Below are 27,724 nucleotides of genomic sequence, written 5' to 3'. Positions count from 1 at the left end.
GAGAGGAAAATGTTCTAATAGGACAGTGATGGTGAACCTTGTAGAGAACATGTGCCCTGACCCACACATACACCTTTACTTCACACAGGGGAGGGAGGAAGTATTCCCATTGGACTGCTGGGCAGAGGGGCAGATGAAATGAGAAATGTCCTCAGTGAATGTAGAGAGGGGGAGGGGAGTGGCCCAATTGCTCTGCACCCCTCCAGTTCTGCTGCCTGTGACCTCCTATGTGCTCCCATTGGGCTATTGGGCAGAGGGATGGGGCATGTGAAAAAAGTCATAAAGCATGGTGGAGAGGGGGAGGAGAGCACCTATGCCAAGTCTCTCTGCCTTTCTAATAACAAACTGTGGGGAGTGGGGAGGGTGGCCACATGCCCACAAAGAGTGTTCTGTGTGCTACCTTTGACACCTGTGCCATGGGTTTACCATCACTATAATAGGGTTTGTTTGAAGGAAGATCTTTTGAGGGAGAAGTGACTTCTCATCCTCCTTTGTTGGTTGTCTTGAGAATTCTGTAAGCTTCTTTTCCTTGTCAAGTGTCTCCCCAAAGCAAATAGCTTCTCTGGGCTTAGGACAACCAAATATTTGAATTTTTTAAAGTACCTGAACCCATATAATCTCACCCCCCCCAGTACTGGGTGAGGGTGAGGACTTAAAAAAAATCAATATATTAAGGAATTGCACACTTAACATGAAAATCTATCAGGAGCAAGAAAATCCCTTTGCTGTAGAAACCACAGCAGCCTAAGTCTTAGACTTGAGAATGTAACATCACATGAATGACAAAAAAAAAAAAATATATATATATATATACACATATATACACACATACACACACACACCCCAAAATTACATAATTTAAAAGTTTTTATTTTTCCCCCATTTAGTGACCAGAGTTCGGAATGGTTAGATTGGAATGCTTTTCTAAAGTAGTCTTCCTTTTTCCTTACCTTTTCCCTTTTGATGGGGATATTGTTTTCTCACTTAAGGAAATGGGATGCTTTTAAGAACTGAATTTTTAGCAAGTCCAAATGGCTGAAAGGATCTGATTCAGCAATCTTAATGTAAAGAGGAAGAGATGGTCTTCTTACTATAAGCATGACCCAAAGGAATTTTTCTTCTGCCTCTATTACTGCTAACATTTAAAACCCCAGAGGAACCCATTAGGACCCTCCTATACTGAATAGAGCAGCCAGCAATGGTAAGGAAAATGGTAGATTAATATCCTTCATGTCTTGCCTCTGAGTTCTCCACTGTTGCCTCACTCCTGGCCCCTCAGGACTTCAGGTCTTTGAATGGGGCACTTTACCTAAGCAAGCAATTGACTCCAAACACCACATACAATTCTATGTTGTGATCTAACATGTGCTTATGGAATTCTTCATAACGTGCAAAGTTCATCTCCAACCAGAAAGTTCATTGCTCACAGTTTCAAGCTTGAAATTGGATAGATTGTCTCTAATTCTCCTGGGATCAGTAGCATCATAGTAAGTGAACTGTGAAAACACAAGCAAGCACTGGTAAACTGAATGTCCAAGGGATGGTGCCTGATGACCTCCGAGCCTGTATTACTGCAAACACTGCATTTGTGTGATTTGTGGGGACTTCCACGTTGCAAATCATCCCTTCACAGCATGATCTGCATTCCTGTGAATGAAGATACAGAGTAGAAGGGAAAGAAGTGTTAAAAGAAAGGGTCAACAAATAACCAACAAACAAGAACAAAACAAGGAGGAGGAAGAAAGGAACACTAATAGTTCAGTCCATTAATCAATCAAGTCCTCTTCTATTCTTGCTGTCATTTTTTGGTATTGTATCCCTGATTTATCAGCACCTGACAGAAGCCTGAACAAAGGATTGAAAGGGACCAATGAGGGAACAAGCTCCTTCACATTCAAATAAGTATACATTTTTGTAAAGGTTTGGCAAGAGAATGTCTTGAAACCAGTGGGCAAAGGGGGCTTTTGTATTATCTTTCATTTGGTAAAGTTTTATTTGTTATAAATGAGAAGAATCATTGTTACTCTCAAATATTTGTAAGCTAGCGCTACTATTTAGATGATTAATTATGGTTACATATGTGGAGATGGGAGTCCAAAATCTAATCTAAATCTCTCATTCTACAGAGGGGAAAACTAAGATTCAGCAAAGTTAACTGACTTGCTTGACTAAAACTATTACTAGTTTACTATGAAGCCCAGAATTGGAATCCAAGTCTCCTGATCCCAATACCAGCCCACTTTCCATTGTCCTGCACTGCCTAGAGGAGTAGCTAAGAAAGCTATACTTGGTCATGAGTTATATAACTAATTTTCTTTCAGATCAGTAACTTGAATAAAGTCATAGGTGACATCTTTTTCTGGTCTGCAAATGACGCAAAGCTTGTAGGTGTAATTAAGCCAATGAATGAGAGAGTCAGGATTTCAAAAGACTTCAATATGCTAGAACAGGGGGGCTGAATCTAATAAGCTGACATTTAATCAGGCATTGGTAGAAAAGAAAAGCTTAAAAAGGTAAGACTAGTAAGTTTTGATTATATATGAATTGAAAAGAACCTCAGAGGGTATCCAACCATTTCTTGCCCAAGAAGACCCTCTTCAATATCCTGAGATAATTCACAGGAAGGATCAGATGAAGCAACTAGAGATGTTCTATGGAATAGAGGAGTCATGATAACTCTCTTCAAGTATCAGCAGATCCATTACATGGATGAGTGACAAGAATTGTTCTTTGTAGACCCAGGATTTAATTCTAAAAAAGATCTGATGGCTTAGTAGACTACAAGTTCAGTAGAAGTCAACAATATGATATTGTAGCCAAAGAAATAAATGTAATCTCTTCCTACATTAAGGAATTATAATGATCAGAGAGAGAGATGTCCTACTGTCCTATTTCCTTGGGCAGTTCACATGTTGTGTCCCATTGCCATTGGTCACAATTTAGGAAAGACATTGGCAAGCTGGAGAGAACACAGAGGAGCATGACTAGGACAATAGAAGGTCCAAAGATCATGACCTGTGATAATCAGGGAAAAGAAAGTTAGGATGCTAAATCTATAGAAGAGATTTTGGGGAGTCATGATGATGATTTTTCAAGGAACTATATAAGGCTATCTTATGGGAGAGGAATTGATTTGTTGTTCTTTGCCTCACAGGGCAGAAATAGAGGCAATGGATAGAATTTAGAAAGAGATGAATTTTGTTTCAGTGTAAGGAAAAACTTCCCAACTATTAGAACTCTCTAAGTAAAATGTTTTGCCTTGGGCTCTCTCCTTACTGGAGGTCTTCAAACGAATGTTGGATGACTACTTGTCATGGATGTGGAAGAAGAGATTTGTGGTCAGTTAAGGGTTGACAACATAGCTCTAAGGTCTCTTCTAGCTCAGATTCTCTAACACAAATTCCTATCTTCTGACTATATAACCAGTGTTCCTAAAATCAAGTCTGATGCTGGCTTCAAGATTAATGGGTCTTTTCCACTATAATTTTTACCTTTAAAGTGAAAAGAATTTTTAAAAAGTCAAATTTTTTTTTTCAAAATTTCCCCAAGCTTTCTGTTTTGTTGCACATATTCTTCTGTTTATCTGTATATAGAGAGAACACTAGTCACAGAATCTTAGCTCACTAAGGGACCTGAGAAATTAATTTCTTCATTTTTACAGATGAAAAAACTGAGGTTAGGTCAAAAGATTCCCCAAGATCATGCTGTTCATTATTGGCAGTGATAGAAGTAGGCCCCAGATTTTCTAGTTCCAAAATGCATATGTTTTTGTTCCTGTTTTTACAACACCAGATGACTTTTCCAAAAGGCCAGGATGAGGAAGGTATAAGTTTACTTCTAACATATTTATACCATAAATAGAAAAAAGGGCAGTCCTCTAGACACATCTATAAGATACCTATAATGAAATGCTTCAGACTTACCAACTCCTTTCAAAATCTTTTTTTTTAATTAACCATCTCTCACAGAGACAAGCTAAACAAGGTTTCTTATGGCAAAAAAAAAGAAAGCATCATAATAGACATCTCTGCCCCCTTCACTCCTCCAAGAATAGAGTTCCAGAGCTGGAATTTGAAATATAATTCCTTCAAAGGATGGCTCAAGTATCACTGCTGGATCACAAGGCTAGGCCTCTAACAATTATCCTGGAGCTTTTGGGTCATAGGTATAAAATTAAATCATGGAAAATGGTTTTTCTTCATCAACATGAATTGTGAAAAGGAAGTTTCATCTCATCACTACTGTTATTTTCATTCAAATATCTCAAAAGTGTTTTCTTCCAAATTACAAATGTATTCAAACTTATCACATCTTCCTAGGTTTCTTCCCACTGAATAGAAATTGTCTAGAGGTCTATTACAAATATTAATAATTGCTAACATTGATTTAAAGTTTGCAAAGCACTTTATACATATCTGATTTCATCCTCACCATTAACTTGCTGAGTAGGTGCTATTGTTATCTTGTTCTATGGATGAGAAAATTGAAGCTGAGAGAGGTTAACTTATTTGTCCTTGGTCACAGAGCTAGTAAGTATCTGAGATAGTATTTGAACTTAGGTCTTTTTTGCCCCCAAATCCAGCAACTCAGTTCACTTGGTCAAGTGTTTTTTCAATAAAGGAAGGCCTCACCACACACACACACACACACACACACATCTTACTGTTTGTCCTCCATCTTGGTGGTGGTGACAGCCAACAAAATGACACTCGCTCTTTGAAGCACATTTTTTGGTGATAGATGTACTACTTCCATGGCTGGTGAAGTGATGAACTGTTAAACAATACTGTGTATCTGTGCAGAAAGACCAAGACAACTTTATAAGGGACTAACCTCAGAGACACACAGAGAGAAAGAGAGAGAGAGAGAGAGAGAAACTTTAAGTGGAAAGTCAGTAGATAGAAAATTGTAGTTTGGATTAACTAAGATTTTGGTTTGTTAGCAGGACAGAATGCAGACATTTCAAATGCACCAATATGATATTATCATTTAACTTGTCAAATGATCAAACATTTATTCTAGATTTCCTGTCTATTATGATCCCTCTATCTTGCTTTGATTGTTCTTCTTCGATAGATTTTTTTTTCATTCTCTTAGGCAGCTCTTACTTCTCTCTGCTTTTCTTCTCATCTTTACTTCCCTCAAGATTTTTTGTACTCGGAATCCTCCTTTCCAATGTGAGCTGTCACTGTTTCACAGGCTCTTGCTTAAAGCATTCTCTAGGGCACTCCAAGATGCTGCCCCCTGGCTAGAGATACAAAGAAGACAGAAATAGAACCAGTGGAGGAGGATTATCACTGTAACAAGTCTAGACTGCCACTTGTTTTGAAGAGATCTAAATGAAGTTCAAATGTAACTAAGATTATTTTAATTGCTGTTTCCAAAAGGAGGCCAGCCTATAGAAAAAAACTTAAAAAAAATTTTGAAAACTGGTAACAATGCACACTTATATAAAATGATGTACGTGACTGAAGCCAGCTAAAAATTTCATAGTGAAAGCTCATTTAAATAAGATAATATCAGTTGAGTCATCTCCTGCTACATCCAATCCCATTATTAACAAAATAAACAAACTAGAGAAGTCGAATGGCTAAAAGGGACTAACTATTGTATAAGATACAATAATGACTGAGCCCAATAGCTGAGAAACTATTTTTACTAAGAAATGGAAAAGAAAGGTAAGATATTATATCATTAGTAATAAGCCTACATTATTAGCATCATAGGAGCCTAAATGAGTATGCAGTTACTCAACTTTTCTATCCACCTTAATCCTATAAATATACAAATTTCACAATACTAGCATCACCAACCAAAAGCAAAGCCACAGTAACCCTTTGGATCATACAAGGGTAGAACACACTGAATATGATGTGCCATTTGAAAATCAGAAATAGCAAAGAACATGCCAGTTTAAAATGTATAACAATATAGATAAAAAATCCACAGGCCAAAGAAGAACCAATTCCTGGATCAATTCCAAAAGGGGAAATAAAGTCAATGAGGAAAGTAAATATGAGGATAAACATTGATCCTGTACTTTCCTACTTCCCCAAAGCAAGCTCAAGGTTAAGAGGGGAAATCTAGAATGTATTGCTTAAAAGATGATGTCCCTCTAAGGCATGAATCATACAGGATAGAAATCAAGCAGAAGTGGAAACCTTAGAATATCTGAGTTGGCTAGAATATCAAGAAAAACTTAAGTACATTAGAGGCTATGTCTATTAAAATGAAAACCTTGGCTTAAATACAAGATGTCATAATAAATCTATATTGAACTTTTAAACTGATTGAAGATAAAGTATTGTTAGACATTAACCACTTTTTTTTTGGTTGCACACATACCTGAGTTGCAATCTATGGATATGAACAATATTTCCCAGGGCTAACTTTTCCTAAAGCCCTGTCCCATGTAGGGAAAGCTCAGGTTGCTGGAATAGCTTTCTGATGGGTTGGATATCAGAAAGCCAGTATACAAGGAGTCAGCCGGCTCTTCCACTTAATTTCTGACAACTAACTAGACTATGCAGAGACAGGAAAGCTGTGACCAACTGAGTCAATGCTGTCTATCTGCTGCATATATTTCCATTGCTCTGAATAGCTTGCCATATTATAGTTAAGTAAAATGCCTTTTCTAAGTATAATTTTTGTAAATGGAAATGCCATGAAACCAGAAAAAATGTGCTTTAATGTACTGAAGCCCAATAAAGGAAAACATTATTTTCCTAATTCCTTGAATATAGTTTGCCTCTCTATAGTTTGCCTCTCTCCCTAGTTCTGGAAGCCTCAGAACAAGTAATCCTGCATTCTATTTCTAGTCTCCTTACATTTCTAATCATAAGATTCTATTCCTACAATATTAGGATCATGTTCTTTCTCTACTCAGGAAGATCCTTTGGCTCCTTATTGCCTCTAGGATAAAACAGAAATTGCTTCATAATTTGTCTCCAGTCTCCCTGTCCAGTTTTATCTCATATTTTTGTTGTCATTCTGTTGTTCTTCAGTCATGTCCAACTCTTTGTAACCTGATTTGGGGTTTTCTTGGCGGAGATCCCATTTGGGGTCTTCTTGGTTCTCCAGCTCATTTTCCAGATGAGGAGATTGAGGTAAACAGGGTTAAATGACTTGCCCCGGGTCACCTAGCTAGTAAGTATCTAATGCCAGGTTTAAACTCAAGAAGATGAGTCTTCCTGACTCCAAGCCTGGTACTCTATCCACTGAGACACCTAGCTTCCCCTCCTAAGGAGTAGAGAAATTCCTATATTTATTTTGGTAGTAGGTACATCTGATATGGTAGAGTTAGCACCAGACCTTTTTGATGCTACAAAACATTTCAGCTATCAGTTTTCTATATGTGTTTCCTCTTAACTTCTTAGGAAATGTCTTCATCTAAGACTTTAGCAGAAAACTGGGCCTAAGCCAATTTGCAAGATCACAGAATACATTGTTCTTCTTCCCAATACCTGTAGAACATCAGCCTGTTGGTATGCTAATCCCATTAAACTCCAAGTCTAAGCTCAGGGTGAGTCAGGAAAAATCTAAGTGAAATGAGATCAGTGAAGAGTAACTTCCAAATGCCATCATACTTACTTTGTGGACACCATTTATCTTCTGCCCATCTGTTACAGTTATAATTATCTGCAGCATTTTCACAGGTGAAACATTTGAAGCTGTTTGGAAACGGTGTGGCTTTAAAGAAATGTGAAAAGCTGGGTCAGGTTGACAGAAGGAAAAGACGTAATGCATCAGACACCTGGCTTAACGGAGAACCAAATACATCCATGGTTGACTCTTCATAAATGGATATTAGGAAACAAGACCAAACACCCTTGCTGTGAACATGGTAACTACTTGTAACATGAAGGAACGAGACTAGTGCCTCAAGCCACACACACAAATCAGACATTGTTTTATAATCATAATAATGCTTTAGAGCTGTTAAGTTCCATGTCTATGGCTTATGCCAACAAATCATCAAGCATTTATTAAATGATTACTATGAACTATGAGCCAGGCTGTGTGACCACAGGCCATCCACTTAATTTCTCTGGGTGCCAGGCAATTCTCTAAGTCTATAAATTGTGGACAATCTCCTCCTCTTTGGGGTAGTTTCACACATTAATACTGTAGTTCAGTCATTTTCAATCATGTCTGATTCCTTGTGACCCTGTTTGGCTTCTTTTGGCAAAGGTACTGGAATAATTTGTCATTTTCTTATCCAGCTCATTTTACAGATGAGTAAACTGAGAAAGAGTTAAGTGATTTGTCCAGGGTCCTACAGCTAGTAAGTATCTAAGGCTGGATTTGAACTCATGAAGATGAGTCTTTCTGATTACAAGCCCAGTGCTCCTAGCTGGCCCACACATTAACAGGGGAATATGATTATATGGTATGGTGATGCTTCAACATTTCTATGCCATGCTGAACCTTCAGAATTGTAATTTTCTTATTTCTTGATCAGAGATAAAAAGACAAATTTCTACCCAGAATCAGGAAGAAACCTGGATCGTAGTGGCTGGTCAAGAGCCAAAAGGTCAGAAGCCTGTTGGCTGTTCCATGCTTGAAGAAATTAATGCTAGTGTATAGACATTGGATAAAACATTTGGTATCTCCTTGTGAAAACTGAAGAAGTGGGAGGTTTCCACTCCATCTTAAACAACATTAATAAAAATAATAAGCTAGCTATATATTCCTTTTAAGATTCACAAAGTACTTTATAAATATTACCTCCTTTGATATTCACAACAACCATGGAAAGTAGATGCTATTATTATTATTATCGCCATTTTACAGATGAGAAAATTGAGGCAAATAGTGGCTAAGTGACTTGCTCAAGGTCATACAGCTGATGGGAAATTAAGTCTCCCTGATTCTAGATCTAGCATAAAGAATAAGCCAGGAGAACAAGATAATATCTGAACAAAACTAGATCCTTGAATCATAACAATAGAGCTAGAAAGAAACTCAGAGGTCATCTAATTCAATCTCCTCATTTTATAACTAAAGAAACAGAAGCCCAGGAGATAATAACTGGTCCAAGGTCACACAAACAGTAAATTCTGGAGGTAGAATTAGAACCCTGGTCCTCTGACTCCAGAGGCAATGTTCTTCCATAAAAGATGAAAGTTCAGAGGACAAAAATCAAAATACTGTAGATAGATACATTTTAGCTTTGCTTGGATTTCAATGTGCATCTAGCTTAATTTGCTAAAGATCTAAGTATTGTGAGAACCTACACTTTAGCATTTATGCCTTTTCCATGCTGGAATAAACCCTTAGGGCAAAAGCTATCCTTTGACATTGCTTTATGTAATTAAGCTCCCAGGACACTGGAGTTATCACATTTTAAATTGGCCATTAATAACACTCCTGAGTTTATGCGTCTAGGTGTGCATTTGATGACTCCCATGTCCTTAAGGAAAGGAAATCACAGTTAGGACAAAGCAATGGGACAAAGCAAAAAGCCTTGAGCCGGATATCAGGCAGTTCTCATGGCTTCCATGATGAAGTAATTGTTTACAATTCTCTTTTTCAATAAATACATTACCAATATGGATTTGAAGACTAAATTGCTTCTCAGATCTATTCCACTTTTGTCTTCTTCAATATAATCCAATTCCTATCCATGATCAGACTTTGGTCTTTCAGGAGGTCAAAAGAGAGAATTCTGAATTCTGAGTCATATTTAGACAAAGTGCTTATGAACAGCCGAGGAAAATTGCACACACACACACACACACACACACACACGCACGAACGCACGCACACAAGCACACATGCCCACATGATCCCCACACACATACACACATAAATAAAACCACAATTCCCCCCAAAATGAGCTCTATAACAACTTCTCATTTACTTATTTGGAAGCTGAATATTAATGGTGCTCTCTGTATCTATTGCGGGCGATGATTTGCTACAATATTAATGCAGATGTAGAAAATATAAGCCTCCAAAATTCCCAAGTAGTTATTCATTTTCAAAAATGCTAATCTGGCCATTTGGGGAAATTAGTATGGCATCAATTATGCAGAAACTTTTGCAAGCTAGGATTTTTTTTCTCTCTCCTACACTTTATGAACCTCCATGTAAGACACTTCTGCAATGCAGAGGTCAATGAGAGCCCTGCAATATTTCTCATCTAAACCATGAAGAAAGAGGAGAATCGAAGGATGAGTTAAAGGGCCAGTGCTTAAACATACAGGAAAACGAACAAGAAGGTGACCAAAGCACTCCAAAGTGCTAAGAAATTATGACAGTGTCTTTTGTCCTGCTAGTTGCTAAACCACAGACTACGATGACCTCTTGCTTTAGTCCGTGCCAGACCCAAACATACTCAGAGGAAGGCAGCAGTGAACTGCTGAAATATACATCAAAGGGGATGGATCACTGATGAAGCAGATGCACCTGGGTGGCAATCAGCTACTTACGATCAAGAGGGGGTCTCACATTGTAGAAGTTGATGTTCTTGGCCAAAGCCCAGTTTTCAGAGAAGATGATGATCTGAAGACAAGCTACAGCTAACCCAGGACTGAGCAGCAACATGCTGCCTTGATGCACTGGAAAATCCCAACCTCATAAACCTAGAAAGGAAAAAGAGAGTCATGTCCTATGGAGAACTCAAAAGAGAAAGGGGAGAACTACATAAAGCATCTGTTTTACAGCTCATTTATTCAAAGCTAGTTCTTTCGAGTACCTGGGAACGTACTGTGAGCCATCCTGATCTTGGGAAAGTTAAGCACTTACTGCCTTCTACTGGTCAAGCTCAGATACTAAACTCAGTTTCTGCAAGGGTGCACAATGGACTCTTTTGTTCAGAAAGAAAAGCCAGTAGGCTCCCTCACAAAAATACCACATGTCTATACTGCCCAAGCACACCATGAGAAACTCAATGGTCCTATAATCCTAAACCCTTCCTGGTCTCTTCAGCTGCTAGTGCTTTCACCTCAAAATGACACTGAATTGATTTTAGATCTACCTCTACCTGCACTTGTCATCCCCACCCGGGGATCCACATCATAAACTCTCTGAGGTTTAGGGACATTTTGTTTTTGTCTTTGCATCCAGACCTCAGGCACTGGCCAAGTCACTTTACCCTATTTGCCTCAATTCATAAACTGTAAAATAAACTGGAGAAGGAAATGGCAAAATATTCCATTATTTTTGCCATGAAAATGCCAAAACAGGACCAATGAGAGTGGGACACCACTAAAACTCAATAACTCCATAATAACAACAGTCTCTAGCATCTGGCATATAGTAGATGCTTAATAAATATTTGTTGGCTGATTGACTTAAACTTCAAATAAAGAATGGGGTGTGGTGGAAATGGGGATGTTGAACCATAATTGGGAGGGGGTAGTTTAAGTGAGACCTAAAGAGATGACTTGTGTCAGCAATTAGAAGAGGTTAAAATGGAAGTGGTAGGGCACCAAAGAAAAATGTCAGTTATTTTGGTCTTTTCTAGGGATAATTTGCCTCAAAGACAAGGAGGGACTCCAGAGAGCCACTCCCACCACCCCACATCACCCCCCCCTTCTCCCTACAGAATGCAGGGTCCAAAGGAAAAGAGACCCATGACTCCACCCACTCCATTAGCTTCCTTTGGAGAGCTTGGGTTGAGACACCTTCTTTAAGCTGATTGTAGGAAAGACAAAGCTTCACTGCACATAAGAATCAATCATTCTCCTGGATAATGCCTTGAAGAAAGAAGTGGGAATGAGGAAACTCTGGGTGAAAAGCAGGAATGGGATCTTAGACTCATACAAAGGACAGTTCAGAGAACTGAGACCACCCTTAACTGACTTGAACATCCTTTAAAGGTTGAAAGTGATCTCTTGGGCATTGAAGTCAAAAGTTCTGGGATCAGATCCCAGCACTGACACATGATACACATGATCTGCCTCTCAGATCATTCTATTTTGGGACAATTCTACATTTTCTTTTCTATGAAGCTAAAAACTGCCTATCTGCAGCTTCAAGTAAATGTGGAAACTATTGAAAAGATAGTATTAATGCATCATCACATCAAGGCTTCTAGGTTAGTTAATGTTTGAGATTTACTCCAAACTCTTCACCAGGTAACAAAATTTTAAAAGTTAAATCAAAAAGCAAACGTGATGGTTTCAATTTCACAGGATCATAGATCTAGAAGTAGAAGGGACCTTAGAGGTCATCTAAGGAAGAAGAAGAGACACATTTATATAGGACCTACTATGTGCCAGGCACTATGCTAAGCACTTTATAAATATGATGTAATTTAATGTAATCATCACAATAACCCTATGAGACAAGGTGCTGTTATTATCTTGATTTTATAGTTGAAGAAACAGAGACAAACATAGGTTAAGTGACTTGTTCAGGGTCATATAACTGGTAAGTATCTAAGGCTGGATTTGAACTCAGGTCTTTCTGTCTCCAAGCTCAGTGCTCTATCCATTGCACCAACCAGCTTTTATCCAGAAGGAAAAAAACTCTCACATTATATATATATATATATATATATATATATATATATATATATATACACACACACACACACATACACATATATATCTTACTGGTAGAAGAACCAAGGCCCATAAAATAGAAATCATTTGCCCAAGGTAATAACAAGTGAGATTTAAACACAGATCTTCTAGCATCATGACTACAGAAGCAGTATTCTGCTCACTGGACCAGACTGCCTTAGGGTAGGTAGTCTTTCCATTCTCATGACCAGATTACTCTGGGATATTGGATAGCTTTATTACAGTATAAAATGACATTTTCTAGGACCATGGGATTTAAAGGAGAAGATCAACTTCCAGAGAAATAATCTAGCCCAAGAGTTGTTCACTTTTTGGTGTATTGTGGATTCCTTTGGCAGTCTGGTGAAGACTATAAATTTATTCTCAGAAGTCACTAACAAGCATTTTACTGTATGTCAGGTACTGGGCTAAATTGTGGGTATACAAAGAAAGGGAAATATGTTCCCTGTCCTCAAGGAGTTCACAATTTAAGGAGGGACATGATCTGTCAATAGTTATGTACAAACAAGATATATTACAGAGGAATTCCATGCAAACTAGAACAACCTCTAGGAATTGATGCAGAGTGAAAGAAGCAGAACCAGGGGAACATTGTACACAGAGACTAATACACTGTGGCACAATCAAATGTAATGGACTTCTCTACTAGAAGCAATGCAATGATCCAGGACAATTCCTGAGGGACTTATGAGAAAGAACGCTATTCACACCAGTGAATTTTAGATTTACTCCATCCTGCTTAGTCTTTAGAATTCTAGCAACCAGGATTGTATACACCCCCACTTAAAGATTAACTGTAGGGGAGGATGGCCTATAACCAGCATGTGCTAGCAAGTGACAAATCAGAAACAACTGACTGACCCTCTGGGCTGCCCTAAGCCAAGCTTAAGCCACCATTGGTACACGTGAGAGACAGGAAGTAATGTAAAGAACTGTCTATATATTTCACGTCACTTCCTGTGATTGCTCTCTTGGCGGTGTTGGGAGCTTTTGGCAGTGTCTGGTGTGCTAGCGCTTTGGCAGACTTTGGCAGTGGAGGTCACTGGGAGGGACTATGTAGCATGGTTTAGGTGAGGTGGTTTCCCTAAAGACCTTGGTGAGTGAGAAGGCTGATTCCTCTTTTCCTTGACATGCTAAAGGCACTATCCTCTGAGGAGGCCCCTCATCTTGGAGGAGGCCTCGTGGTTAGAAGCTGAGCTAGATTTAATCTTCTGAGAAGGCCCCTTGGCTGAGGCCTCTGAACTCCCCTTGGCTTAGGCCAGGCTGGAGAAAATCTTATCCCCTTTCCCTCTTCTCCTTCTTCTTAATTTCTTCCTTCTATTGTAATTAAACCACCATAAAATCCCAAACTGACTTGAGTATTTCATTGGGATTGAATTAAAATCCCCGGGGACCACTAATATAATATATTCAGTCAATTTTACCCCTACCACACTCAGAGAAAGAACGGTGGGAGCAGAAACACAGAAGAAAAACAATTGCTTGATCACATGAGTCAATGGGGACATGATTGGAGATATAGACTCTAAAAAATGATCACCCTAGTGCAAATATCAATAATATGGAAATAGGTCTTGATCAATGATATATATGTAAAACCCAGTGGAATTGAGGGTTGGTTATGGGAGGGGGTGGGAGGAGGGGAGGAAAGAACATATATCATGTAACCATGGAAAAGTTTTTTTTAATTAATCAATTAAATTAAGTAAAAAATAAATTTAAAAAATATTTTAAAAGAAGATAATCTCACAGGAAAGATACTAGCACTGAACAGAAAGATAGAATTTTAGCTGTAATGTGAAAGAATGCAGAGGAGCCAAGAGGTCGAGATAAGAAGGAAGAGCATCTCGGACCTGGAAGACCAAGTCTAAAGATAGAATATTTTGTATAAGGCATATCAAGGAGGCTGGTGTAACATTGAAAATGAGAAAGAGTAATGTGTAAGGAGATGGGAAATGCCAGAAGAGGCTAGGCAATAAAAGCCTTTTAAGAGCCAGCGTATTTTATATTTGATCCTAGAGGTGACAGGAAGCCCCTAGACTGCTGTGTTGGTGAACTTATGGCACTTGAGTAAGAACATGTAAGAGTGGACTGTTCCCTTCCCCCTCTCAAAGCATGTCTGAAGACATTTCTCACATGACTTGCCACTATGCCCAGCAGCCCAGTGGGAGAGCTTCCTCCCTCCCCTGTCTGGAGGAAGGTGGGGGGCTCACATGTGGCATTAGAGTTACAGTTTGGGTACTCAGTCTTTAAAAAGTTCATCATCAATGCAGAGTATTAGAGAGTGAGGGCATGAATGAGGATGAGAGAGGAATCAAAGACGACACCCAGGTTGCAAGCCTAGGTGATTGGGAGGATCATGGTGTCCTCAACAACAATAGGCACGTTGGGAGGGAAAGGTTTAGGGGTGAAAAAAACCCCCAATAAATTGTGTTTTGAAAATGTTGAGTTTAAAATATTTTAGCATAAGTTTCAAAAACATAGCCAAAAAGCCACATGCTGCCCACAACTATTCCAACTGTGGCCTGAACCAGACTAAACTATAATTGTGAAATAGTTAATACATTGCATAAAAATATAAGAAAATATAGATAATGTTATATTTTAAAACTAAGTCAAAATGTGGCCCACAGAGATTCTTATGTATAGATTAGTGGATCCTCTTTCTAGTGGAGTTTGATACCACTGCTCTACATTACATCCAGTTTGAGATGTCTAATAAATCCCTGGAGATATGAGAAAACTGTTTCTAAAAACAAACAAAAAATGCATGGGATTACTAAGTAAACTAATTATATTGAAATAAAGACATATTTTTTTCTCATCCAAGTTCCTCAATCACCTGAAATCTATCCATAGATCCTTTGCAGTTCTGTGGACCCCAGGTTAAGAACCCATAATCTACTTAGACCCTAATAAAGTAATTTAAGGATCCTAAAAATTTCATAAATGGTGAAGGTAGGATAGACATCCATGCCCTCTAATTCTAAATCTATGGCTTTGTTATATTGGCAAATTACCAAAGGGACAATGTGGTCTAATGGAAAGTTCAATAATATAGAATCTAAAGTCCCTAGCTCAAATCCTCTGCCACTTAATTATGACCTGCATGACTTGGGCAAGTTACTTATCATCTTTGGGTCTCATTTTCCATGGCTATAAAATAAGGGAGTTGGACCAAATGGCCTCCAAGATTTCTTAGGAGAATGGCATTATCAAGATTATTTGATTCAAGTATTTATACAGTACCATTAGAGATCTTTGTTCTAAGTTTATATTGAACTTCAAATTATTAGCTAATGATCAAGCCACCATAATTGCCAAGACATTTTTAAAAAATAGGCTTTTGTTGCCAAAAAGGATGTATTATCTATAAAACTTGTTTAAAAGAGTAATGGTCCAGATGACCTCTAAAGGCCCTTCCAGCTCTTCTATGATTCCATCAAAACCTGTATCTATACCAAAAGCAAAAAGATAAAGAAGCAAATAGATTTGTCTTTTCAAACTAAAAATTAACTGGCTGCTATTGGGGAAAAAAAGTTTAATTTTACACAAAGATACCTAGTTTTGGTTTACCCAGACAGCATTTTCTGCCCTGAAGAATGTTAACTTAGCAACTCATTTATCATCATGTCATGCCTCCTCTTCCTGGTCCCTGTGAATTTATTAGCTTGCTTCTCAATGCACAATGCACTGTGATTAGGGAGGTCCATTGTTTTACTTGCCACAATGAGGATGCTTAGTGAAATGAAAGAATCATCATAATGCCACTGCTAGATGAATTGCTGTGGTGTCTGAAAATTATTTTACATTTAGACTCAGAAAAATCATACACTACTATTACTACTACTTGCTAGCGAGCATTTATAGAACACTTTCAAGACCTTTATATGGCTAATAACATATATACATATAAGCAAGAACTTGTATGGCTCCCTCTTTATTCCATGCATTGTGCTAGGCACTTTACAAATATTATCTCATTTTATCTCCACCAAAACCCTGAAGGTACCTTCTATTGTTATTACCATTTTACAGATAAGGAAACTGAGGTAGAAAGAAGCTAAGCATCCCATAGCTAGGTGGGATTGGAATTTGGGTCCTCCTGATTCCAAATACAGCTCTATCTAATACACCAACTAACATATACTAGATTTATAAGACTGCATCTTCCACAGGACAAGACAAGAAAGTGAGATTGTCAAAATTTAGCCCCTCTGATATTTTCTTTGAGTTTGCATTATATTAAACCAAATTCTGTACTAGAGAAGACATTTTTTAGTAAACTCCAGTGAAGTATCACTTGGAAGACTCTAGTGAAGCATCACTCAACAACACTTAATCAGCCACACCAGGCTATTCAGCCCCAGATACAAAGAAGTGTGAACTCTCCACTGATCTCACCTTCCTCGAACCTCATGTTTCAAGCTTTGCTTTACAAACATCGGAAAAGCTTTCCATTTTTCTAAGAGCTTTCATATTATCTCATTTGATCCTTACAACAACCCTACAGGATAGGCATGGTAGATGGCACTATTTCTATTTTTATAGGTTGGATAGTAGGAGTGAAGAGAGATGTTACAATTTTTTCAATGTCCCACAGACAGTGACAGAACCAACTCTACAATCAACGTCTTTTTCTTTTTTAAAACTCCTAGTCCAGTCTTCTTTCTAATAAAATGTTTCCAAAACTTTAGCACTAACACCTCCCAAAGAATTTCTACACTGTCTTAACTGTGACCAATTCAAGCTATTTCTCACTTATTGTATATTATAAGAGTCAAATCACTTTGCCATACTACCTTTCTACTATGTATTTTTTGGTATCTATTTTTATGTATAATATATAATGCCTATAATTTATTATAAATGTGGGAAAATTATAATATACATTATATATTAATTGACACATAATATAAATATGCTTATCCAAGATAAACAAATTCTCACATTAGCTATGTTCAAAAACCTGTCGTTCTTTTTTTCCCCTTCCCTCTCCCCCTGTCCTCCACAAGAAGACAGGTAATATGATATAGGTTGTACATATATTATCATGTATTTTAGAAGTCCTTTGGGCCAGAGTTGTAGTACATATCCATTTGCCTTTCTTCCAAGAAATAGGACTGAATTTCTTCCAACTTAATATCTGTAAGGAAAAAGGATTACACAACCCTACCAGGAATTCTGGAGAAAGTTAAGTGACCTGAAGTGATAGTGGCTACCACTATCATTCACTATGATGGGCTGATTTATCACAGTAGTCAAGTGTATACTTTTCCTGGGAGAAATATGAAAAAAGTGGGACACGGTAAAACTCCCTCCTGGCTCAATATCATGAACACCTACCAAGCCTGCTTTCTGGAATTCATCATAAACTGGGATGCTGTGAAGCATGTGTTATTTGTCCTTCATTTTGAAGAGGATCAATGACATCACAGGGTGATGGTTTGACTTGCTCATGAATTAGATTTAAATGAGACACAATTGCACAAAGTCTCACTCTTTCTTCTAGAGAAAGTGAAGACTAGTGGTAAGACAAAAAGTGGCAACAAGGAGTAATGGGTCAGAATACAGTGAATGGCTTTAGTGTCTTCTAGAGCTGACCAAGTTCATTGTGCCTGCTTCACCACCTTCATGGCTCTTGGAACAAATTGTTCTCATTCACTAATTCTGTGGGGGAAGTCTTCACATGCTTAGAATAGATATCCCCTCACTCACCAATCTGTTTGAGGCAGAGAGAGAGAGAGAGATAGTTAGTTAACCCTCTACTTGGTTTAGTCTGTCTTTCAAGATGGTTTTACTGGGGTATGGCTTCTGGGAATGCTACAGCTACTTCCTGCTGGGCACATATTAGTGTATTAGAGGGTTGGTTTGGGTATTATGGAGAAGGAGTTGATGATATATGCCCAGAAGGTAGAAGGGGGGTAAGATGGATTATTCCCCCCTGCCTTTACTTCCCTCTAATAACTGGTCTTATAGATGAACTTCTTCCCTTGGGGAAAGAGAGAGAAATCAGCTCTCTCCCTCTTCCACTGAAACTATTTCCTTCACTCACAAGGAAATCAATTCAAGATAAATGACAAATCTTTATTCTAACAATAATGGTCAGGGGTAAAACAGAAAGATGTCTGAAGGGTTAGGGCCTAGAGGAAAGAGGGGAAAGGAAGTCCCTCCCTGTCTAAATCTTCATTTCCCTCCCTCCAAAGTTGAGAGACTCAGGCTTGGCAGCCTGGCCTCTGAGAGGTTTGGGTTGGTGACCCCTGGTCTGTGTCATAGCAGAACAAATGTCCAGATCCAGGGTGTCAAAGGAGCTTTGTGAGATCTTGTTAGATTGCTTCTTATTATTCTCAGGTTTCTGCCACACTTCTTAGTATCTTTGGGGGAAATGGTGATCAGGTTCAATGGGGGATTCTGAATATTGCTCAGGATCCAGTCTCAGATCAAATCTTCTCTTTTGCTCTCTGAATATAGAGAGCAGCTGCCTCTCCCCTAGAATCTCCTCTTCCCTCAAGATTCTAAGCCTTCTCAACCATCCCCCGCTGTTTATGGAAACCTTTGCATGTCTTCCAGTCTCTGTCATTCAAAGTCTCTGGATTATTACTCTATCACATTAGGGACTCACCAAATGCTTGTTGAGGTCAGCATCACCATCACCATAGACATAGGGTACAGGTGGACACTAGTACTTTCCTTAGCAGAGAGGACAGAAGTGAAAGGTAGATGAAATGCCCAGCTTAACACTGGTGGGTCCACTAAGGACTTCAAAAAGATAAAGCAGGGTGACTGGGGAAGGGCATCTCTTTGAGACTCAGTTTCCTTATCTTTAGAACAGAGAAATCGCTTGTATTGTTGGTACAGTGGATAGAGTACTAGTTGTGGAATCAGGAAGACCTAAGTTCAAATCCTGCCTTGGAAACTTACTAGCTGTGTGATCCAAGGCAAGGTATTTAACCTCTATTTGCCTCAGTTTCCTCAATGGGGATGTTATTATTCTATCCATAGTACCTTCTTCCAGGGTTGCTGTGTATATCAAATGAGAAAATATTTGTAAAGTGCTTTGCAAACCTTAAAGCTCTGTAGAAATGCTCTCTCTTATTAAATATCACCAGGCTGCTCTAATAGAAAGCACTTCAGAAACCATCGAGTGCTACAATAAGATGAGATTCCATTATCATTATCATCATCATCATCATTAGCATTATAAGGGAATAAATGTGAGAGGAAACCATAAAATATAACTGGAATGCAGTGACAGTTCTTGTGCAGAAGTTATTCTGTTCCCATCCACCCATGAAGCATGCATAACGATTGGATTCTGGTTGGTCCTCACAAGCTGCCTCCCCTTGGGTCAAGGGAGATTGGCTCCTGAGCAGAAAAAGTTGTCCATTAAGTAGCCTTTAAAGGAAGATAACTTCTATTCTCACACCTCCTATTTCTCACTTCTAAACCTGTGCCTTAAAACCCTGACAACTTTCCCCTGGATTTCCATGGAGGAGGAGGAGGAGGAGGAGAAAGGAGATATCTTTTTTTCTCTCCCTATTGTAAGGGGGGAAAGGGGTTAATTTTAAAAGGGTTGGACTGAATTATTTAAGAGTGTGGTCACCAGGAATTTAACTTATTCCAAAGAGATGTATTTACAATTTATTTACAAAATTTAGAAAGAGTGAAATAAGAAAATCAGAGAGAGGATAAGGTAAGTCTCTCCTGAGGTTAGTTTTTTTCAGAAAATTCAGCAGTTAAAGAGTCAGCTTTTCACTCACCACATGTCAGTTCAAAGGAAGAGATTTTAGAACAGCCTCACTAGGAACAGGGTCTTGGGTCCAGTCTCCACTTCCAAAGAATGAAGAACTATCTCTCACAGGGACAGCTCCTTTTAAATACGCTTCTTTTGCATCACTTCCTGTGTCTTCCCCTAATTTTACATCTACCAATCACAGTTGAAGCTTTGCTTTAAGACTGCCCAGGGACAGTTAAATTATGATTCATCACCCACTATTGCACACATGGGTCACAGACCTCCCACTTAATGATTAAGTGGGACGTTAACATTTATGGTGATTAAATCTAAAAATAGGCAGGGGTTACAATTTTAATCTTCACAATCAGGGGAGAGTTAATTTTAATCTTCACATTCACAAAGGCAGTTATGTAGACTATGAGTTACATAGGGCGCTCATCTAGGTGAGTCTGATTCATGTCAAATCCCTGGCAGACTTTTCTGCTTTGATTTGTCTTCCAGAAATACAGATGACTGAACAGCAGTCCTGTGAGATGGACTTCTCAAGTTTGAATCTTCAGGAGTTTGGGTGTTCTTAGGTTCTTCATTTGGTACCAGATGCCCTGTGGGATGAGTCCTGGGGAGTGACTATAACATTTCTTATAGGATAAGATGACCACCAGCTAAAAGATAAGTTGCATCCTGACTTTCCAGAAGATATAGACAATTCAGAAAATGTAGAGCTAGGTTGAAGATGAAGAATCTGTTTGATAATGCCACAAAGTGTTTTATGTTTTAAGCATCAGTTCTTTGGGAGAGTATAATAGAAGAAATTGGTTATTGTTTCATGTTTTAAGTTTTCCTCAAAGGACACTTATGAGTCTTGGTGTTTCAAGCATTTTCTGGTGGAAGAAAAAAAATAAGGGTCCTCTGTACCATCAATTTTGTTCATTGAGTATCTTGATAGAAGGGATGCTATTCATCTCTTTCGGGAAGACTTGAGACATGGGTTATGCAAAAGCTTTAAGAAATTTCCCCAAGGTCTTCAACATAGGAACATAATGAACAAGAGACAAAGAGAAAAAGTGTGATCCATTTTCTCTGTTCTTTAGACTGAACCTGGTCTGTATTAGTCCAGAATTAGGAACCCTTCATAGGAAAGGGAAGCCTACTTACCTGGGCTTGTTATAATTGATCCAGATCTGTTACAGTTGTACAATAGTAGTGGTAGTCTCTCGGTGACCGATAATGACGATTGTCTTTGTGCAGTTTCATCTACAGTGTACCCTCATGTGGCTTTGGAGTCCAAAGGCTGAGGCGCAGAGTTTGTGGCACATGGGGCATGGGATGCCAGTTGTTATAGGAGGTGCAGTTGTGGCCTGGTGTTGGCGTTCATGCGCAGTGGCAAGACATCGACGTTGCTCATCTTCAAAGGTGGTGACGGCATGGTTAATGTGGGCTCGCCAGCTGCTTCTGACAGAGGCAGCGAGTTCTAGTTGCTTTGGTGTAATGCCAGCCCACTTCAAGTTGGACTTTAGCTGATCCTTGAATCTTTTCTTTGGTCGGCCTTGTTTCCTGAGTCCAGCTGACAGTTCACCATAGAATACCTGTCTTGGTATTCGCTGAGGGTCCATGCGGATGACGTGTCCAGACCATCGTAGCTGGGTTTTGAGGACCAGGACTTCGATGCTGGTGGAGTTGGCTCTGTCGAGGACTTCCTGACTGGTGATTTGGTCCTGCCATCGGATCCTCATGATTGACCGGAGGGAGCGTTGGTGGAATTGCTCCAGCTGTTTCATGTGCTTCCGGTACAGTGTCCATGTCTTGCAACCGTACAGGAGCGAGCTGAGGACCACTGCGTTGTACACTTTGAGCTTCGTCGCAGTGCTTACACCGCTGTGTTGGAGGACTTTGGAGCGCAGCCACCTGAGTGCCTGGCTGGCCTTTTGGATCCTGGCATTGATCTCGTGGTCTAGGGACCCATCGTTGGCGATGGTGCTGCCCAGGTACTTGAAAGTGTTGACGTTAGAAAGCTGTGTGCCGTCGATTGTAATGCACGGCTGGTTCGTTGGCCTCCCTGGTGCAGGTTGGAACAGCACCTCTGTTTTGCTGAGGCTGATAGTCAGGCCAAACAATTTTGTTGCTGTGGAGAACCTGTCCACAATGGTTTGGAGATGATTTTCTTGGTGGGCCATGAGAGCACAGTCATCTGCGAAGAGAGCTTCCAGGATGAGTCTCTCTGTTGTCTTTGTTTTTTGCAGTCAGGCGGCGAAGGTCAACTAGTGAGCCATCCAGTCGGTATTTGATGTAGACGCCCAGGTCTAGATCCATCACAGCTTGTCGTAATACTTGGGTGAAAAATAGGTTGAATAGTACCGGAGCGAGGACACAGCCTTGTTTCATGCTATTGGAGATGTTGAAGCAGTCGGAAGTTTCTCCACCAGATAGGACTTCCCCTGTCATGTCGACATGAAAGAGTTGGATCAGTTTGACGAATTTTGCTGGGCAACTGAGCTTGCTGAGGATCACCCACAATGCGTCCCTGTTCACTGTGTCGAACGCTTTTGTCAGGTCTATGAAGACAGTGTAGAGACTCAGGTTCTGCTCAAGGCATTTTTCCTGCATTTGCCTCACCGTGAAGACCATGTCGATATTGCTACGATCTGGTCGGAAGCCACATTGTGATTCAGGCAGGTTCTGCTCTGAAACAGATGACAGGAGTCTGTTGAGTATAACACGGGCGAGGATCTTTCCGGCAGTGGAGAGTAGTGAGATGCCTCTGTAGTTGTCACAGGCTGCTTGTGCGCCTTTGTTCTTGTATAGGGCTATGATGGAGGCATCTCTGAGTTCTGGGGGCATGTCTTCTTCTTCCCATATGCTGGTCAGCACTATGTGGAATGCCTATAGCGCCTTTCCATTTAAGGCCTTGTACACCTCGGTTGGGATCCCATCTTTACCCGGTGCCTTGCCTGCACTCATTTGTTTAATGGCTTTTTGGACTTCCTCTATTGAAGGAGGGACGTCAAGTTGTTCAATGGTGCGGTTTTGGGGGATCTGGTCAAGGGCGCTTTGGTCGACTGAAGAGGGTCGGTTGAGAAGCTGACTGAAGTCTTCTTTCCAACTGTTGCTGATGCCTTTTTTTATCTTTTATGAGAGTGTCACCGACAGAGGATAGCAAGGAAGTGATGGTGGGTTTAATGGCCCATAGACAGTCTTGAGGGCACTGAAAAATTGTTTGTAGTTTTTTTTATCAGCAAAGCTCTGGATTTCTTCTGCCTTTTTTTTTTTGTTGTTGTACAATATGAGTCAATAATTACAAGACCAATTTTAAGTGGATAATATGATAGAAAAAATAATGGCTCTGGGCTCAGATGGCATGAATTCAAATATGGTTTCTAATGTTTGTTATCAGTATGACTTTGGGCAAATCACTAAGTCTAGCTGGGTCTCAGTTTCCTCAACTCTAAAATGAAGTGTTGAACTAGATGGTGTCTGAGGTTCTTTTTAGCCCTATATCTATGATGTAAGTCAAATGAGTAATTTGTAATGAGTAATTCAAGAGAGGAAGCAACATTGAGGTTAATAGGCCAACCACTTTGTGACTATCACCTCTCTAAGACCCTTTAATGACAGATTTTAATATGCTAAGTTTCATATTTTAAAAATGTGAAAGAAGGAATGTGGAAAAACTGGAGCATTAGTATACTGTTGGTAGAGCCATGAATGCTACAATCATTCTGGAGAGCAATCTGGACCATATACAAAGGGCTATCAAACTGTACCTACTCTTTGACCCAACAATACCACTACTAAGGCCTGTATCCCAAGGAAAAAAAAAAGATAGGGGGAAAGGAACTACTAGTACAAAAATATTTATAGCAGTTATTTTGTGATGGCAGAAACCTGGAAACTGAAGAGATGTCCATCGTTGGGGGATGGCTGAACAAGTTGTGGTATATGATGTTAATGGAATAGTATTGTGCCAGAAGAAATGACAAACAAGTGACATAAGAAAAGGTGAATAGGGGGGCAGCTGGGTAGCTCAGTGGATTGAGAACCAGGCCTAGAAATGGGAGGTCCTAGGTTCAAATCTGGCCTCAGACACTCCCTAGCTGTGTGACCCTGGGCAAGTGACTTAACCCCCATTGCCTAGCCCTTACCATTCCTCTGCCTTGGAACCAATACCCAGTATTGATTCCAAGACAGAAGATAAGGGTTTTTAAAAAAGGCAAGGAAAGGTGAATAGGATCGGTTCAGAAAAAAAAAAAAACTGGAAAGACTTATATGACCTAATGGACAGAACTGAAAAACAGTGTATATAGTAACAAAAATATTGTATGATAATCAATTGTATAGGACTACACTATTATCAGCAAAACAAGGTTCCAAGATAACCCCAAGGGACTCATGATAAAAAAAAATTAGCAAACAAATACAAATGCTATCCACAGTCAAAGAAGGAACTGTAGGAATCTGATTGCATATCAAAGCATGACATACTTCACTTTATTTCCTTCATGAGTTTTTTCTTATATATGTGATATGTGTATTAAGTCATGACATAGGAAATAAGGAAATATGTACTGCATGAAAACACTGGTAAAAACTATATCAGACTGTTTACTACCTTGGGGAAGGAGAAGGGAGAATTAGAGAATCTAAATTGCAAAATTTAAGAAAACAATCATCAAAATAGTTTCTACAAATAATTGAATTTTTTTAATAAAAAAAGAAAGAAATGACAAACAAGATGATAAAAAAACCTAGAAAGATTTATATGAAGTGATAAAAAGTGAAATCCAAAGAACCAGAAGAATATTGTAAACAGCAAAAGTACAATGACCAGCTATGAGTGACAACTATTATCAACCATGGAAGGATCCAGGACAATTCCAAGATGCTCATGATAAAAAAGGATATCCACTGTCATAGAAGGAACTGATAGAATCTTAATGCCAATTGAAGTATGCCATTCTTCACTTTATTTCCTACATGAATTCTTCTCTAGTGTAAGTGATATATGTCTTGTTTCATAACATGGTAAACATGGAAATATGTATTGTATGATAACACATGAACAATCTATATAATATTACCTGCTATCTTAGGGAGGGGGAATAAGAGGAGGGAAAGGATATAGATTGCAAAATGCCAGAAAATGATTATTTAAAATTGTATCAACATGTAATCTGGGAAAAAATAAATATGAAGGACAAGGTAGGCACTAAAATAAAGTATCTAAATTTTGCTAATAAATGTCGGATAAATTGAAACACCTAATATCAAGTAGAAAGTTATTAAACATGGTGCACAGACAAATATTCTCTTAATTTTAAAAAGGGGAAAAATGCAAACTGTTAAAAAATGGCTAATCTTGGGCAAAATTCTAGAGCAGAATATGAAACAGATGAAGTATGAGCACTGAGAAAAGAATCTGGAAAGGGTTATTAATGTTGTAGATCAAGGAAATGCCATTCACACAGTATTCCAAAATTTTATATGATATATAGCAGTCTTGTCTCATATACTTGTGGACAAAATGGTGTGTTAGGGGATAGAAGATAGTACAATAAGAAAGACTGATAGCAAGATCAGTATCAATATTTGGTCTACCTTATTCAATTTTTATTTTTATTATTGATGATCTTGATGAAAACATGAGAAGATAGAGACAGGGAAAGAGAGTTGATCTATTATTTTCTTAGTATACAGAACTCCCAGGTTTGCAAATGACAAGTTGGGAAAAATAGATAATAGATGAAATGACAAAATAAAGGTTCAAAAATATTTCAACAGGATGAAAATATAGGCTGAAACAAAAAAGATAAAATTTCCTAAGGATATATTTTCTGCCCTTAGATTTTTTTGAAAAATTATTGCATAAGATTACAGGATGAGATATTAAAATTGAAAAAGACCTAAATAGATGGTAGAATCTTTCAGTTGAAAGGGACCTCAGAGTCTATGATGACACCAGAAGCATGGATCTCTTCTACAATGTCTACTTTTGTGTGACCATTTAGCCTCCACTTGAAGACTTCTAGAAACAGAAAACTCACTACTTCTAGAGATAACTTATTCTTCTTTTGAAGAGATCTATTGCCTTAAATATGCCATGCCTAAAGACCTTCTACTCACTGGTGAAAAGGACTCCCTCCTTACCTCTATCCTCTTAATTGCCCCCTTCCTTTAAGCACCTCTTTCTATATGAAATCCTTCTAGATTTCCTTAACTCTTACTCAAATAACATTTGTGTGCATATGTCTGTATGGATATATATGTATTTATTCTGTATATACTCCTATATTCACTTGTTGTCTGCTCCATTTGACCATAAGCTCCTTGAAAGTAGGAATTATTTTATTCATTATGTTTATTCATTTGTTTTTAAGCCTGTACCATCAGTAAGTACCAGTATCATTTTAAGACAGAAGAGTGACAAGGGCTAGGCAATCAGGTTAAGTGACTTGCTCAGGGTCACATTGTCTCAGGAAGTAACTGAGGTCAAATCTGAACCCAGGTCCTCCAGACTCTAGGCTTGATGCTCTATCTGCTATGCTACCTAGCTTCCCCTTATTCACTATATTTATATTCCCACTGCTTAATACAGTATCTGGAATTACTCTTATTTCTACTTTGGGGAGCAAACAGAACCAAATCTAATTGCACAAAATGGCCTTTGAAATATTTGAAGACATTGCCCGACTGTCTTTTTTTTTTTCTAGGCTAGACACCCCCTAATTCCTTCAATAGATCTTTATTCAATATAATTTGGAGTTCTGTTACTAGGTAGGTTGCCCTCTTATGGATGTGTTCTAGCTTGTCAAAATCCTGCTTCGTTTATATATGGCAGCCAGAACTGAACATGATACTGAAGATGAGGTATGACTAGAGCAGAGCTCAATGGGACCATTGATTTCCTCATCCTGAACACTGTCTTTCTACAATACAGCCTTTATATCCCAGTGTTGGCTTAGTATTGCATGTGCAATCTTTTCATATGCATGGTTTTTCATATAATCTATGGAAGAACCATATTCTCACCCTGTACTTCCACAATTTATTTTTTTAATCAAGTTTGGAATGTTCTATTTATCTCTATTAAATTTTATCTTATGAGATGTGACCTATTATCCTTGCTTGCTAAGCCTTTTTTGGATACTTATTCTGTCTCCTTCCATGTTAACTATCTCTCCTATGTGATAAGCTTGCCAATTATATCTTCATCTACATTGGCTAGAATCCTAAGTGGATAATTATATTGTCATTCAATATACATTTATTAAGTGCCTACTATGTTCCAGACATTGTACTAAATACTAGGAATACAAATCCAAAAAGAAAAAAAAAAGATAGAAAGCCGTCATCCTGAAGGACTTTACAATTTAATAGGAGAAGAAAAACATAAAAGGAAGCTGAAAAATAAGGGGGGAAATACCCAATGTCAGGACCTTGTGGAAACATCAGTCAGAGA

At 38.7% G+C, this 27,724-nt stretch overlaps 1 protein-coding gene across 5 annotated transcripts in view; it reads right to left on the bottom strand.

Moving 5' to 3' along the window:
• Positions 1-849: 849 nt before the first annotated feature.
• LYPD6B (LY6/PLAUR domain containing 6B) overlaps positions 850-27,724 on the bottom strand; it is a 261,748-nt gene continuing 234,873 nt past the window's right edge. For all 5 annotated transcript variants that reach the window (XM_007494140.3, XM_007494146.3, XM_056793828.1 and 2 more), the window contains 4 exons: positions 10,434-10,586; positions 7,591-7,689; positions 4,664-4,794; positions 850-1,647 (listed from right to left, as the gene is read on the bottom strand). In XM_007494140.3, the coding sequence (XP_007494202.2) occupies positions 1,483-1,647; positions 4,664-4,794; positions 7,591-7,689; positions 10,434-10,548 (510 nt within the window). In that variant the 5' untranslated portion in view covers positions 10,549-10,586 and the 3' untranslated portion in view covers positions 850-1,482. The remainder of the gene's footprint in view (positions 1,648-4,663; positions 4,795-7,590; positions 7,690-10,433; positions 10,587-27,724) is intronic.

This window comes from Monodelphis domestica, chromosome 4, assembly GCF_027887165.1.
Source record: "Monodelphis domestica isolate mMonDom1 chromosome 4, mMonDom1.pri, whole genome shotgun sequence".
Taxonomy (NCBI): Eukaryota; Metazoa; Chordata; class Mammalia; order Didelphimorphia; family Didelphidae; genus Monodelphis; species Monodelphis domestica.
Note: the sequence above shows the minus strand (reverse complement) of the source record. Positions and strands in the feature narration are given on the sequence as shown.